Raw genomic sequence first — 13,783 nt, 5'->3', positions numbered from 1 at the left:
TTTTTTAAAAAAGAAGAGTGCCAGCCTAGAGTTTAGAAAACCCATAATTCCAATACAGTTCTTCAAAAGGGAGATAAATTTGCATGTGAGTTAAGAATCCACAAGTTATTTTATTCTGATGCAAATGGAAACCACCTTTTTTGGAAGCTAGCAGGGCAAATGGGTATCCCAGAGCAGATTTTTACCATGGAAATGCTAACTACAGTCTCTAAACTCTAGGACTTCTAGTCCAAGTCATTTTCAGTATTGTAATCCTCTATGTGAAATTGCATTTAGAGTTGACAGTTACTGCTCTTTCAAGGTTTGTAAAATGGTGGAATAAGGCCGTGAAGAAGAGTCTTCTTTCACGAATGTCTTTAGGAAATCAGTGGGTTCCCGTTCATTTGCTGTCTCAGTAACATAGAAACAGCGTGTGACAGGGTAGTCACAACTTGGCCCTTATGGCCTCATGGCCCAAATATGACGCAAGCCAGCATGCCTGAAAACCCCCTTGGTGCCTTGCCCCAAGAGCAGAAGGCAGCTATATTGACCCTAATGTCTTTACCAACTCTGAAAGAGTAGAACCTGTTTGAGAGAAAAGTATGAAAACTCTTAGCAGACATTTGTATATTTGTATTTTTTCATGTTAAGGAGAACGACCATCTCAGTCCTTCCACAGGTAGGTAAGGGATAGAAACGCATCCTGCCAAAGACACCCAGCCCTCTCCTGTCGGCATAACCCAGAGCAGCCTGAACTTCAGAGAGAGAACTTGTGCCAGGCTCAACACTCCCTGCAGGGGTCACACGTTCAGGCCAACAGTCTGATCTTCCAGAATTTACTCTGCAAAGTTCCCATTTAGTATCAACAGCATTTCTGGCCTAGGAGAGCTTTAGGACTGCAGGAGAGACAGGGATGTGTCCACACAGTGTTCAAAAGGGCTTGATTCAAATGTACGGTCCTGTATATTTCTTGCAATACACTCATAGTGCTTAGATGTACTATAAACATAGCCTGAAACAGTGACAGAAGGTCTCACCTCTGCATAATCGTGAGGAAGTGTGTGTAGCACCCAATTGCCTGGGACACTGAGCTAAGCTCTTAGCCATCCAATGCGTTAGCCAGAATCCTGTTGCTGTGGGAATTGGAGGTCTCACGTGTGAGTGGTGTGAGATCATTTAAGGGGGGGGAAACTTCGGGGTGAGTGTCAGTGAAAAGAAGGGGACATTTCTGTCCATTTTTATATAGTTTTGGTTTTACTGTGTTCAAGATTTACATCAACACCAAATATGACCCAGTGTCATGAAGAGGTCATCTTAGTTTAAGTCTAGGTGCAGCTAGTTGAGCTACTCTGATTACACGTTCTAGCAACTAAAACAGTAAGATGTGAGCCGTTTTGAGAGCTTGTAACATTTAGGACAGAGCTGAGCATTTACCAGGTGAAGTCCAGCAACCTGATCTTGTGAACATCCTCATTGCACAGGCCTTTCTGACGGCCATCGGCGACAAGAACCGCAGGGCTGTGCTTGCCCTGGAGCATATGTTTGCACCCGTCCTGGACGGCGCTGTGTCCACTCTGCTGGGAGTGCTGATGCTTGCGGGATCTGAGTTCGACTTCATTGTCAGGTAAGCAGGCGTGTGCAAGGAGACATGTTTTAGAAATCATTGTGATTGGGCTGGGTGCAGTGGCTCACGCCTATAATCCCAGCACTTTGGGAGGCCGAGGCGGGTGGATCACAAGGTCAAGGAGTTCAAGACCAGCCTGGCCAAGATGGTGAAACCCCATCTCTACTCAAAATACAAAAATTAGCCGGGTGTGGTGGTGGGTGCCTGTAATCCCAGCTACTTGGGAGGCTGAGGCAGAGAACTCCTCGAACCTGGGAGGCGGAGGTTGCAGTGAGCTGAGATTGCGCCACTACACTCCAGCCTGGGTGACAGAGCAAGACTCTGTCTCAAAAAAAAAAAAAAAAAAATCACTGTTATTAGCTCAGGTGATCTTCGTTGCTTATTTCCTTCTGTATCTGGTAGATTGCAGCACCTCATCATTGTGACTCTGCTTTCTTTTGAACTTGTTAATGTAGAGCTACTCGGAGGTATAAAGACAAGCTCTCTTCTAGAGCTGTCTTGGGGAATATCTTGAAAACAGAAGATAAAGGATTTGGGGCTGGCAGCAAAGACAACTCTGCAGCTTGAAGCCAAAGGATCACCCAATAGGTGGCCCATTATTGTTGTCTCTGGTTAGAAACACGGCAGAAAGAGATGCCAGATTTGACCTATGCTCCCTCTCCTTCAAACTGTAGAAAGGAAAATTTAAAAATACCTAAAATTGTCACCTGACTTTATTCTTTTAAGAAGTGAAAATGACGTGCTCAGATTTCATATTCGAGTCCCCACAATTAGGAAGCATTTAGCATTGGACTTTGATGTCAACTCTTGGGAATCTAAGCCTAGTTTGGATCTCAAGGCAAGTCATTTCCAGTTGATTTAATTAAGAATATGACTTTGTGAAATATAAAATAACAGCGAGTTTTCCTTTTGAAAAGAATTTGAGAACTGCAGAGGAGGAAACCACTTGCATCTTTGAGCAGCCTCCATGGCTTTGTGAGGGACCTGCTCTTGGATGGAACTCTGCTACTTTATGGAGCGCTAAAGCCAGAATCACCAATAAGTAAAAGTCCAAGATTAGAACCATGACAGGGCAGAACCAGATGTGAGAAATGATTGGTTTGTTTGGCACGCTTCAGTACTGAGAGGTTGTGTGTGTGTGTGTGTGTGTCAGAGAGAGAGATAGGCTTCTCATCTTCAAGTAAAAAGAAGAGGGTTTCAACTAGAAGTTTTAGCCAAAGTTTTATTACGGGAAAGAGATGAGCCCGTTGGTTGGCCTGTGGCATAGCCCACTGGGCAATTTGGCATCGTGGAGGCTGCCTTAGAATGAGTGCCAAGCTTGCTTGTTGTAGTTTTTGCGTAGAGTGAATGGTGAAGTGGAATCGCTGTAGACCAGCGCTTCTCACACCGATGTGCTGAGGAATCATCTGAGGCTCTAAGTGCGGGGCCGATTTCGGGGGGCAGGGGGCGGGAGGTAGGATGAGGGCTGGGTCTGCATCTCCAGCTGTCTCCCTGCAATGTCCATGGAGCTAGACTTCTGAGCACAAACTACTGCTAAGCCAGCAAGCCAGTTCCTAAATTCCTGTTTGCCAATACCAAATAGAGAGTTGCCCAACTGAGTTAAATGTTTTGGTCTGTGTTTTATTTTAGTTCTTAGTTTGATTTTAGCTTTTCCTTTGTTCTTAGTATACACTTTTTCAGGCACTAACATGTTATCGCTATGATATAAAAGCTCAATGTCAAGTAGAGTTTCTTTTGCATATTTACTTTCTCGTTTAACAGAAATATAACAAGCACCCCGTAAGTGCCATTTGCACAACAGCAAATAATGGGGACCCCCATATCCCTCTGTGTAGCCTAAGGTCTTTTGGGGGAGAGACAAGTTCACAGGCAAAACCAGGGGAAATGCAAGGTGTGCTGCGGTCTCATGAGTTACAGGAGGGTCTCGCTCAGCCTTGTGGGGGATGCTGAATGAGGAAACTTAGCCTGAATTAGAGCCCCCAGCTGGAAACCTGGCAGCTGGAATCCCAGCGCTCTCCTCTCACCCGGGGTTGTTCCCACCCAGAAATATCAGGGTTCCTCTTTCAAGCACTTAAAAGGGCTTCCCATTTTCTAGAATGGGATGGATTAACCTGATAAAGGCCTCACCAAGGTCAAATAAATGAGCAGACACTGTATATGCTAAGCCGTCAGAAATCTAATTGGCCTGTTTATGCTTCAGCTAGATGGATGGGATGCAAATGTCTTAATGTGGCTGCTGATACATGCCCCAGCCGAAAGTTCCAGCAGTTTACATTAGACCAAGACATTGACTGCTTGGTTTTTACTAATGCAGTTCAGAAGTTTCTAGTGTTTACAATAGCTGTGAGGTATTTGTATTTTTATAGGGATTCTCTCCCCTTTCATCTGATGTCAAAACATATATAGACATGGCAGCGCTGGTTGCCTGTTCCATTTTATGAACCAGAGGACCATTAACAGATAGATATCTTGCCCTCCCTCTTCCCAGAACATCCTGAGCCTCTCCCCTACCCCAGCCCACTTCCATCAGAGTTGCCCTAGAAATCATTAGTTCCAGAAACGCATCCCTGCGTGGAGTCCGTGCCCTCCAGCCATGCAGAGTATCCTCCAGAGGCTGTCCCTGGCTGACAGGTTTACCTTGGTATTCATGAAGGATTCCAGACCTTAGCCCTCAATGGTGGGAAAGCAGAACTACTTCTGCACTCTCCTCCTCTGCCATGGTGCTGCGGCCTTTATGTTTGAATTGGCTGACGCAAAACAAGAGTATTCAGAGATGCTAAATTGTTCAACAAAAGATTGGCCCGCAGAGCAGCCCCGCCATTGTGGAGTGCCCTCACCCAGCACAATGCCCCAGCTCCCACAGAATGGGCAGCATTTTCTTTGCAGAAAGCTGGTTCCTGTGTTCTAAAAAGGTTGCAATTGGAGCTATTTGGTAAAACTGGAACTCACAGAATTCTAGGCAGAAAGTTGTGATTAATGAAAGGCCAGGGAAAGCCTTACCTGATATGCTAGAGACTTAATTAGAGATTCTGCCGTAAGATGCAGAAGCATTTCACAGTGGATTAGCAGCCTGCAGAAGTGGGCTGCTTTTCCTCCTGGGCTAAATTGTTTAAATTCTACACCCTTCACTTCATTTGTTTGCTTCTGCTGGGTTTTCACGAGCGGGGCCCCTCGGCATTGTGTTTGTGCTTTCAGTCTGCCCAGCCATTCAGGTCGCATTCCATATTTTTGTGTTTGTGTAACACATTCATAAATAACATTACATGCCATCAGAGTTCAGCAAATTAACAAACTAATTTTTTTTTCTTCCCTTCATGAACTAACACTTTGGGTTGTGGAATGTAGTCCTCAAAGTCATAAGGTAAAGAAACAAAAAGCAAAAACTCACCTTGTGTTGAATGTGAACTGCGGTTGGATAACAGCCTTTTCAGTGGGGTGGGTTTTGTTCATTTCTGGCATTGCCATGCTGCTGTGTCGGGCACACGGAGGGTGGCGCGATCCACCCTGTCACAGCGCGTGTTCCCATTTCCTCTTGATCTCCCAGGTATTTCTTTGCTGTGCTGGCGATCCTCACCATCCTCGGCGTTCTCAATGGGCTGGTTTTGCTTCCCGTGCTTTTGTCTTTCTTTGGACCATATCCTGAGGTCAGTAGTGACACGGGGATGTCCCATGTGTAGGCCGGCTGAATGCTGTGTTTCCTGTGCCGCTCTTCATTTCGATACTTAGGTGCCTCCCCACTGGCTGGTGGTTCTTCAGTAAACGTCTCAGAGTCATGTCTGTTTTCCTCTTCGGTGTACCGGCTTTGAGGGCTAGAGGGCGGGTTTGGTTTGGTTCCTCTAAATCAACTGATTGGCAGCCTGGGTCTTACAGATCTTTGTACAGTAAATGAAGACTTTCCCCTGAGATGCATAATTGGACTTCACAAGAGTAAAAAGTACACACCTGCCTTTCCAGTGTGGAGCAGAGGACAGTTCTTCTGCTCCAGCTGCGGGACCTGAATGTCCTCCAGGTGGTAGAGAAGGGGAGGTTAATATGGCACAGTGCACAGAGCCCCAGGGCAGGGGACAGAGGCCCCTGAAAAATACCGTGCTTTGAGCTTTGAGTGTGGCCAGCAGGTAAATGGACAAGAACACTTTTAACATGGAATCCCCTTAAATAGGTGTCTCCAGCCAACGGCTTGAACCGCCTGCCCACACCCTCCCCTGAGCCACCCCCCAGCGTGGTCCGGTTCGCCATGCCGCCCGGCCACATGCACAGCGGGTCTGATTCCTCCGACTCAGAGTATAGCTCCCAGACGACAGTGTCAGGCCTCAGCGAGGAGCTTCGGCACTATGAGGCCCAGCAGGCCGCGGGAGGCCCTGCCCACCAAGTGATCGTGGAAGCCACAGAAAACCCCGTCTTCGCCCACTCCACTGTAAGTGACCCTGCAGAACAGGGTGAGGGGTCTTCCCACCGTGGTAGTGGGCCCGGTGGTCCAGCGGGGCTCCTATCTGCTCTGAGCAGCACATCACACAGGCAGATGGGATGCAGAGATAAAGTACAGGCTAGGTCAAATCATAGGAAATAACCAGTATTTAACTCTTTCTCAACTATAAAAATGCCGTCTTCCTGTGGTTTGATCTCATAAAGGATAGAAAGGGCAGGGGCCACTAATGTCACTGCACAAAGCAGTAGCATCTATCTTGTTCAGGGTGAGGACAGTTTGGGCTTCAAAGGCCAGAGATAAAGCATTCCTGCCTTTTTTTTCCCCCCCTCTTAAGGTGCATGTCATTTGAGAGTGATATTTTCTAAAACTAGTAGTATTTTTATTGCCAACAGAGGTAAGGTTTTTTCCTTCTCTCATTTCTGTTAGGTTTCATTGCCCTTGATACAACATTCATTATTATTGTCTAAATACTTTACCATAGCTTTTGTGGCTCCAAGCTCATGTTCCAGGTGGCAGGAAAGAGCAGAGAGGCCGAGAACCACCCCTGAGTTCTTAGCCTTCAGTGATTCAGGAGGTCACCAGGAACCTGGGATCCCCTCCTTGGAGGCTCCAAGGACCTGGGTCCTTTCCTCCACCCTGTGCTCCCTGGGATGGTCTCAGCCCTGAAAACTCAAGGAAGGTTCTGGGCTGATGTTGCTCCACTGAGGGCCCCCTGCTGTCCCTCCAGGAAATGGGTATTCCAGTCCCAGGCCAGAGCAGCCCTTCTGTGAAAGAGAGAAAGGCCAACCAAATAACCTGAATTGTCCTCCTCCTACCCCCCGCGACGACGCCCGCTGAGCTGCAGTGTGAATCTGGTTTTGTTCAGCGGGAGCCTAAAAATAGGTACAAGCTGAACGACTTTGAAGTTGGTCACGGTCCTTTTGATTGATGTGGCCACTGTGTTGCTCTGTGCTTTGTATAGAGACGCAGAGACCAGATTCTTAACAATCAGATGGAACAGGCTGCCCGCCACAGCCCTCCGCGGTGACGAAAATGCCCTCTCTGCTTTCCAGGATGGGAGCCACCGGCCACACGTGGCTGTGGAGCACTTGAAATGTGGCCGGGGCTACCGAGGAGCTGGATTTTGGATTTTAGTTCATTAAAACTTAAGCAGCCACATGTCTGGAGCGGCTACTGTGTTTGACAGAGTAGGCAGAGACAGTCCTGCCAGCGTCCTGCACTCAGGCCAGCCAGGGCCGCAAACTTAGCAACTTTGGGAGAGGAGCAGCTCAGAGCCTGCAGAACCTAACAGGGTCGGGGGTAGGTTGTGGGGGGCAGCAGCTGGGACGCTCTGACCACAGCCCACATTTAGGGGCAGCAGCAGTACGTGTCCAGCCAGCTGTGTCAGAGAAAGCCTGGAAACGGGATTTTCAAACAACACGCTCCTCCACCAGGTCCTAGAGGTTATTAGAAGGACGGGCTTTTCTTTTGTGGGTGGAAGGCCCCCATTGGCTCCCCAGGGTTGACTGAGTCTTTGGTGAAACCCAAGGAGGGAAGTGTGGGAGCTGCAGGGACCATGCCCAGCCTGGGGTAGCACCCTCCCCGCCCTTCTAACCCACCGTCGCCCTCCGCAGGTGGTCCATCCCGAATCCAGGCATCACCCACCCTCGAACCCGCGACAGCAGCCCCGCAGGGACCCCCCCAGAGAAGGCTTGTGGCCACCCCCCTACAGACCGCGCAGAGACGCTTTTGAAATTTCTACTGAAGGGCATTCTGGCCCTAGCAATAGGGACCGCTGGGGCCCCCGTGGGGCCCGTTCTCACAACCCTCGGAACCCAGCGTCCACTGCCATGGGCAGCTCCATGCCCGGCTACTGCCAGCCCATCACCACTGTGACAGCTTCTGCCTCCGTGACTGTCGCCGTGCACCCGCCGCCTGTCCCTGGGCCTGGGCGGAACCCCCGAGGGGGGCTCTGCCCGGGCTACCCTGAGACTGACCACGGCCTGTTCGAGGACCCCCACGTGCCTTTCCACGTCCGGCGTGAGAGGAGGGATTCAAAGGTGGAAGTCATTGAGCTGCAGGACGTGGAATGCGAGGAGAGGCCCCGGGGAAGCAACTCCAACTGAGGTGTGTGCCACTGACAAGGGCAGCCAAGGGACCTAGAGCCAGGCAGAGAGGAGGACAAGGTTCTCCTGGAGTTCTCGGTATCCCCGAGGGGCTGTGGCGCTCGGGCACATCCCACGCTGGACCCCAGTGACCTTTTATCCCCAGAGTAAGTCTGATGTGTCCAAGCTTTGTCATCCTTGGGGAACCAGTCCAGCTCCACACTGCTCTCTTCCCCCACTGCTAACCTGTGGAGGGTCGGTGCAGCACCACAAGGACACGAGCAGCACCACCTTTTACCAATATTTGCCAGTCTTTATGGAGGTGCATGCCACAGCGAATTGGTCACATGGGAGCGCATCCGTGTAACCAGCCCCCAGATGAAGGGAGAGGTCACAAGCAGCCCCCAGGGACACCTCAGGCCCACACCCCACTCTCGTGATTTCTAATACCAAGGTCACTGCTGCCTGCTTTTGTACTTAATAAATATGGACTTGCACACCTCTTACTCTGCTCAACTTCCTTTTTTGCTTCCTTTTAAAGGGTGATTAAAATCTGAAGCAAAGAGGCCAAAGATTGGAAACCCCCCACCCCCACCTCTTTCCAGAACTGCTTGAAGAGAACTGCTTGGAGTTATGGAAAAGATGCCCTGCGCCAGGACAGCAGTTCATTGTTACTGTAACCGATTGTATTATTTTGTTAAATATTTCTATAAATATTTAAGAGGTGTACACATGTGTAATATAGGAAGGAAGGATGTAAAGTAGTATGATCTGGGGCTTCTCCACTCCTGCCCCAGCGTGTGGAGGCCACAGTGGGGCCTCTCCGTATTCGTGCATTGGGCCCCATGCCACAACCAAGCTTCATTAGTCTTAAATTTCAGCATATGTTGCTGCTGCTTAAATATTGTATAATTTACTTGTATAATTCTATGCAAATATTGCTTATGTAATACGATTATTTTGTAAAGGTTTCTGTTTAAAATATTTTAAATTTGCATATCACAACCCTGTGGTAGTATGAAATGTTACTGTTAACTTTCAAACACGCTATGCGTGATAATTTTGTTTAATGAGCAGATATGAAGAAAGCACGTTAATCCTGGTGGCTTCTCTAGGTGTCGTTGTGTGCGGTCCTCTTGTTTGGCTGTGCGTGTGAACATGTGTGTGAGTTCACCATGTACTGTACTGTGATTTTTTTTGTCTTGTTTTGTTTCTCTACACTGTCTGTAACCTGTAGTAGGCTCTGACCTAGTCAGGCTGGAAGCGTCAGGATATCTTTTCTTACTTTGTGCTGGTGAGGGCTGGCCCTAAACATCCACCTAATCCTTTCAAATCAGCCCGGCAAAAGCTAGACTCTCCTCGTGTCTACGGCGTCTCTTACGATCATTGGCTGCCATCCAGGACCCCAATTTGTGCTTCAGGGGAATAATCTCCTTCTCCTGGATCATTGTGATGGATGCTGGAACCTCAGGGTATGGAGCTCACATCAGTTCATCATCGTGGGTGTTAGAAAATTGGGTGACATGGTGCCCCTCTTGTGACCAACACACACACGACCCCTCCCCCAACACCCCCAAATTCAAGAGTGGATGTGGCCCTGTCCCAGGTAGAAAAACCTATTTGGTTAATTCTTGGCCCACAATCTCCCAGAAATGATGTTTTGAGTCCCTATAGTTTAAACTCCCTCTCTTAAATGGAGCAGCTGGTTGAGGCTTTCTAGATCTGTTTGCATCTTCTTTAAAACTAAGTGGTGAGCATGCATTGTGGTGGTGTAGAGGCAGGCATTATGTAGGATAAGAGCTCCGGAGGGATTCTTCATGTACCAGTGTTTAGGGTACGTGCTTCCTAAGTAAATCCAAACATTGTCTCCATCCTCCCCGTCATTAGTGCTCTTTCAATGTGATGTGGGAAAGCAGGAGGATGGACACACCCCACTGAAGGATGTAGGCAGGGGCAGGTCTCTCAACCAGGCCTATTTTTAAAAGTTGCTTCTGTACTGGTTCTCTTTTGCTCTCAGGTGTGGGCTCCCTCACCTTGTAACCAGAGACCAGCACATGTCAGGAAAGCACCCAGTGTTGGCTCCCCATCCAAATCCACACCAGCGCCTTGTTGCAGACAAGAAGTCAGAGGAAAGGGCGGGGTCCCTGCAGGGCTGAAGCCTAAGCTACTGTGAGGCGCTCATGAGTGGCAGCTCCTGTTACTTCCTTTTAAATTACGTGGGAAATCTTAACAGAAAGGTAATGGGCCCCCAGAAATACCCACAGCATAGTGACCTCAGACCCTGATACTCACCACAAAACTTTTAAGATGCTGATTGGGAGCCACTTGTGGCTGCTGGGTGTGTGTGTGTGTGACTCTGCTGGGGACCCTGGCCACCCCCCTGCTGCTGTCTTGGTGCCTGTCACCCACATGGTCTGCCATCCTAACACCCAGCTCTGCTCAGAAAACATCCTGCGTGGAGGAGGGATGATGCAAAATTCTGAAGTCGACTTCCCTCTGGTTCCTGGCATGCCCTCGCTCCCTTCCTGAGCCCAGCTCGTGGTGCGCCGGAGGCTGTGCGGCCCCTGATTTCTGCATGGTGTAGAACTTTCTCCGATAGTCACATTGGCAAAGGGAGAACTGGGAGGGGGCTGGCAGGGAATTAGAATTTCTCTCTCTCTTTTAATAGTTTTATTTTGTCTGTCCTGTTTGTTCATTTGGATGTTTTAATTTTAAAAAAAAAAAAACTTTGCTGATATTTATAATTTTGTATCATAAGAATGTTTTCCTCTACAGTATTTGTCATGCCAGTTTATAACAAAAAAAAATGCAGGGATTTTATTTCTATTGGAAACATTACAGCTATGTTTTACTTTTGGACAGAATTTTTATTTGTATAGAGTGCTTACTAATGTTAAATAGTTCAGAGTATATAACATTTACATTAAGGACTCATGGTAGGTTTTAGGGTAAGGAGTTTAAAGGAAATAAATATTCAAACTGGGTCTCATTGCCAATTTTGGTGGAAATGAGTTTGTGTCATTTCAATTACAAAGATAAAAGTATGCCATATAATTTATTTATATGAAGATTTATTTTTGTAGTGTACATAGTAGTCATCAAGTCTTTTGACAGAAGTATATTTTTAAAGAATTTATATGTGATGAATCCATAATGTCTGGAACTTTGCTGAGACATGAGTGGGCACAGTTTTCATTGTAAATTACAGCAAGGAAAGAAAATGTTTAACAGTGTTAAGAGAGTCAGAGCAGAGTGGATATTCATGCGATTATGAAGTGTTTATTAGTTACCATTGGTGATCTAGCATGCTTCTCATTTCAAACCTTGGAAGGTGAAAATGTACAAACTCTCTAAATAATTAATGTTCAAACACTGATAGAAATTCTAACATGAATAAAAAATAATATAACTTGTTGGTTATATCTTTGTTTGTAGAATGCTTTTTTTCTTTAAAATACTTGGGAGAGGCGGTTAGTGTTGGAGCCATCAGAAACTGTTGTTTCATCTTGCTGACCTTGTGACACTCTTCTTTTTTGCTCTATCTGATGGAGACAGTTTTAGGTTTTCCTCCTTTTTGTTTTGTATAAATAGTGGGTATAAGCATAGCTCTGTTACATAGATGTATTACAAAGTGGGGGCTGAGCTTTTAGTGTGATCATCACCCAAATAGTGTACATTGTACCCATGCATTAATTTCTTATCACCCGACCCTATTTTTGTTTTCTCATACCAAGAAACTTCCAAGTTAACCATCAAAATTAGTCCTTCTGTCATCTCTCTTAGCATACTTATTTCCCTTATGTGAGGCCTAATAATGAGGGAACATAAAGCCAAATTCAAAGGTGATTATCATCAGCGAAAGTGTCATACTTCTAAACAGTGTCAAAGATAATATGGAATTGATTGAACCTGATACAGAACAGTTTTTGAGTGTTTCCTAGTAAGCAATGATTTCATCATAGGCATGGAGAAAAATATGGCCAGGAATATCACGTCCATGTTACAGCTGTGTAAGCAAGGAGTAGTGGGGCTGAACTCAAGGCCCACACTGCCGTGCACATGGGCAAGTTGCAGAGGGGTCAGTGAGCCACAGCCGGCTGGCCATGTCCTGTTGCACAGGTTCATGAGGAGACAGTCGTGCCTGTTGCCGCACATGTTGATGGCTGCTTTTCTGCTGCAACGGCAGAGTTCAGTAGCTGCAACACAGACTATGGTCTGCAGAGACTATGATATTTACTATCTGGCCGTAAGACACCTGCCAGTCCATCTCTAGACAAGGTAACATAGGCCAGTGCTAGTCAAGTGTGGTCCATGAATCAGCCTGCCTTGGAAGCTTGCTAGAAAAACCAAATCCAACACCACCTAAATCAGAATCTCCGAGTGAGGTCTGGGAATCTGTGCTTTAACGATCTGTCCTGGTGGTTGTGATGCACCAGCGGAGGCGATCCCGAAATTCCAGCTGAGTGTGGCCAGATTCTATCATTTGGCTTCGGCTCCTGGGCCAGTGCGGGCCCGATCTGGAAACAGCACAGAGATACTGACTCCACTGCGTGGTCCTTTCACAAAACACATGGTCCTCTGTGGGTGAGCCCAGGCCAGGAGCTTGACTCTTATATCTGGGAGTCCAGAGTGAGGAACTCCCTTCTTAGTGCTCGCCCCACAGTGAGGGAGGATCTGGAAGGAGAGTGCAGGCCCCTTTCCTAGAGGGGAGGGGGAGCCACGCCGGGACCTTCCACGGAGAGGGCTCCCTGTCACCCACTTGACTGGCTTGGGCAAGTGTCTTAAAACCCCAGAGCCTGTGTGTCCTCATCTGTAAATTAAAGACATAAATACCCCTTGAAAACTTCTGAAGGGTGGCAGCAGTGATGCTGGTGACGAGGTCTGGACCTCAGGGGCTGGCCAGAGTCATCTGAGTGAGAACCGGACAGCCCCGTCCTGAGGACCCCACTCCAAACCCCAGTTCAATCACCAACTCTGCCTCAGGGTTCCCATCTTGAAGATGACAAGGGCTCCCCATAGAAACGATGGGCGCTGCTATGGGAATAGTTCATGTTTACTGAGCCCCGCTTGGGAGACATTTGAGGTAGCACAGTAAATTCTAACCAAGGAATAAGATGTTCAGGTAATACAGTGTCGTCCTTAATACTACACATAACAGCTAATTTGGCTCATTTAAGCCACAGAGAATATGTTCTCCCTGAATCTGAGTATGGGAAATAGTAATTGCATTAATTGGAATTCAGATTGGGACATGCTTTCCCCAAGACATGTTTAATACCACCAAAATGACCATTTGCTACCATCCAATTTTATATTCCTTGTAAATGACACATAGCTAACTAGCTAACTTAGTTTTTAACGATGTTGGCCTAGGGAGAAGTTTTTAATCAGATTTGTGTCCCCAGATCCACCATATTTATTCAGGACTTATGTCAACACAGAGCTCCATTTTTTTTTTTTGCACAACAGATGTATTTAACAGCATTGTGAAAGCTGCGTCCTGCTACGTTTCAGCAGCAGCATGTTGATGTAAAGGCAGGTGTTTCATTTTTGGTAACTGGTAACCGACCTCCCAAAAGGAGAAGTGGAGATGGTCTATTAGTCATCTGAGAAGAGTATTTGCCAAGTTTTAATTACTTTTAATGAAGGCTGCGCATAATGAGAACATGC

General features: G+C 47.2%; 1 protein-coding gene across 4 annotated transcripts in view; it reads left to right on the top strand.

Annotated features, from left to right (window-relative positions):
- The window catches only part of PTCH1 (patched 1), a 64,431-nt gene extending 52,896 nt beyond the window's left edge, over window positions 1–11,535 (top strand). For all 4 annotated transcript variants that reach the window (XM_024252756.3, XM_063714307.1, XM_063714306.1 and 1 more), the window contains 5 exons: window positions 1,461–1,603; window positions 5,148–5,247; window positions 5,763–6,017; window positions 7,643–8,135; window positions 8,655–11,535. In XM_024252756.3, the coding sequence (XP_024108524.3) occupies window positions 1,461–1,603; window positions 5,148–5,247; window positions 5,763–6,017; window positions 7,643–8,134 (990 nt within the window). In that variant the 3' untranslated portion in view covers window position 8,135; window positions 8,655–11,535. The remainder of the gene's footprint in view (window positions 1–1,460; window positions 1,604–5,147; window positions 5,248–5,762; window positions 6,018–7,642; window positions 8,136–8,654) is intronic.
- The last annotated feature ends 2,248 nt before the right edge of the window (window positions 11,536–13,783 follow it).

The sequence above is a fragment of the Pongo abelii genome, chromosome 13 (genome assembly GCF_028885655.2).
Source record: "Pongo abelii isolate AG06213 chromosome 13, NHGRI_mPonAbe1-v2.0_pri, whole genome shotgun sequence".
Taxonomy (NCBI): Eukaryota; Metazoa; Chordata; class Mammalia; order Primates; family Hominidae; genus Pongo; species Pongo abelii.
This window is presented reverse-complemented; position numbering and strand designations above follow the sequence as displayed.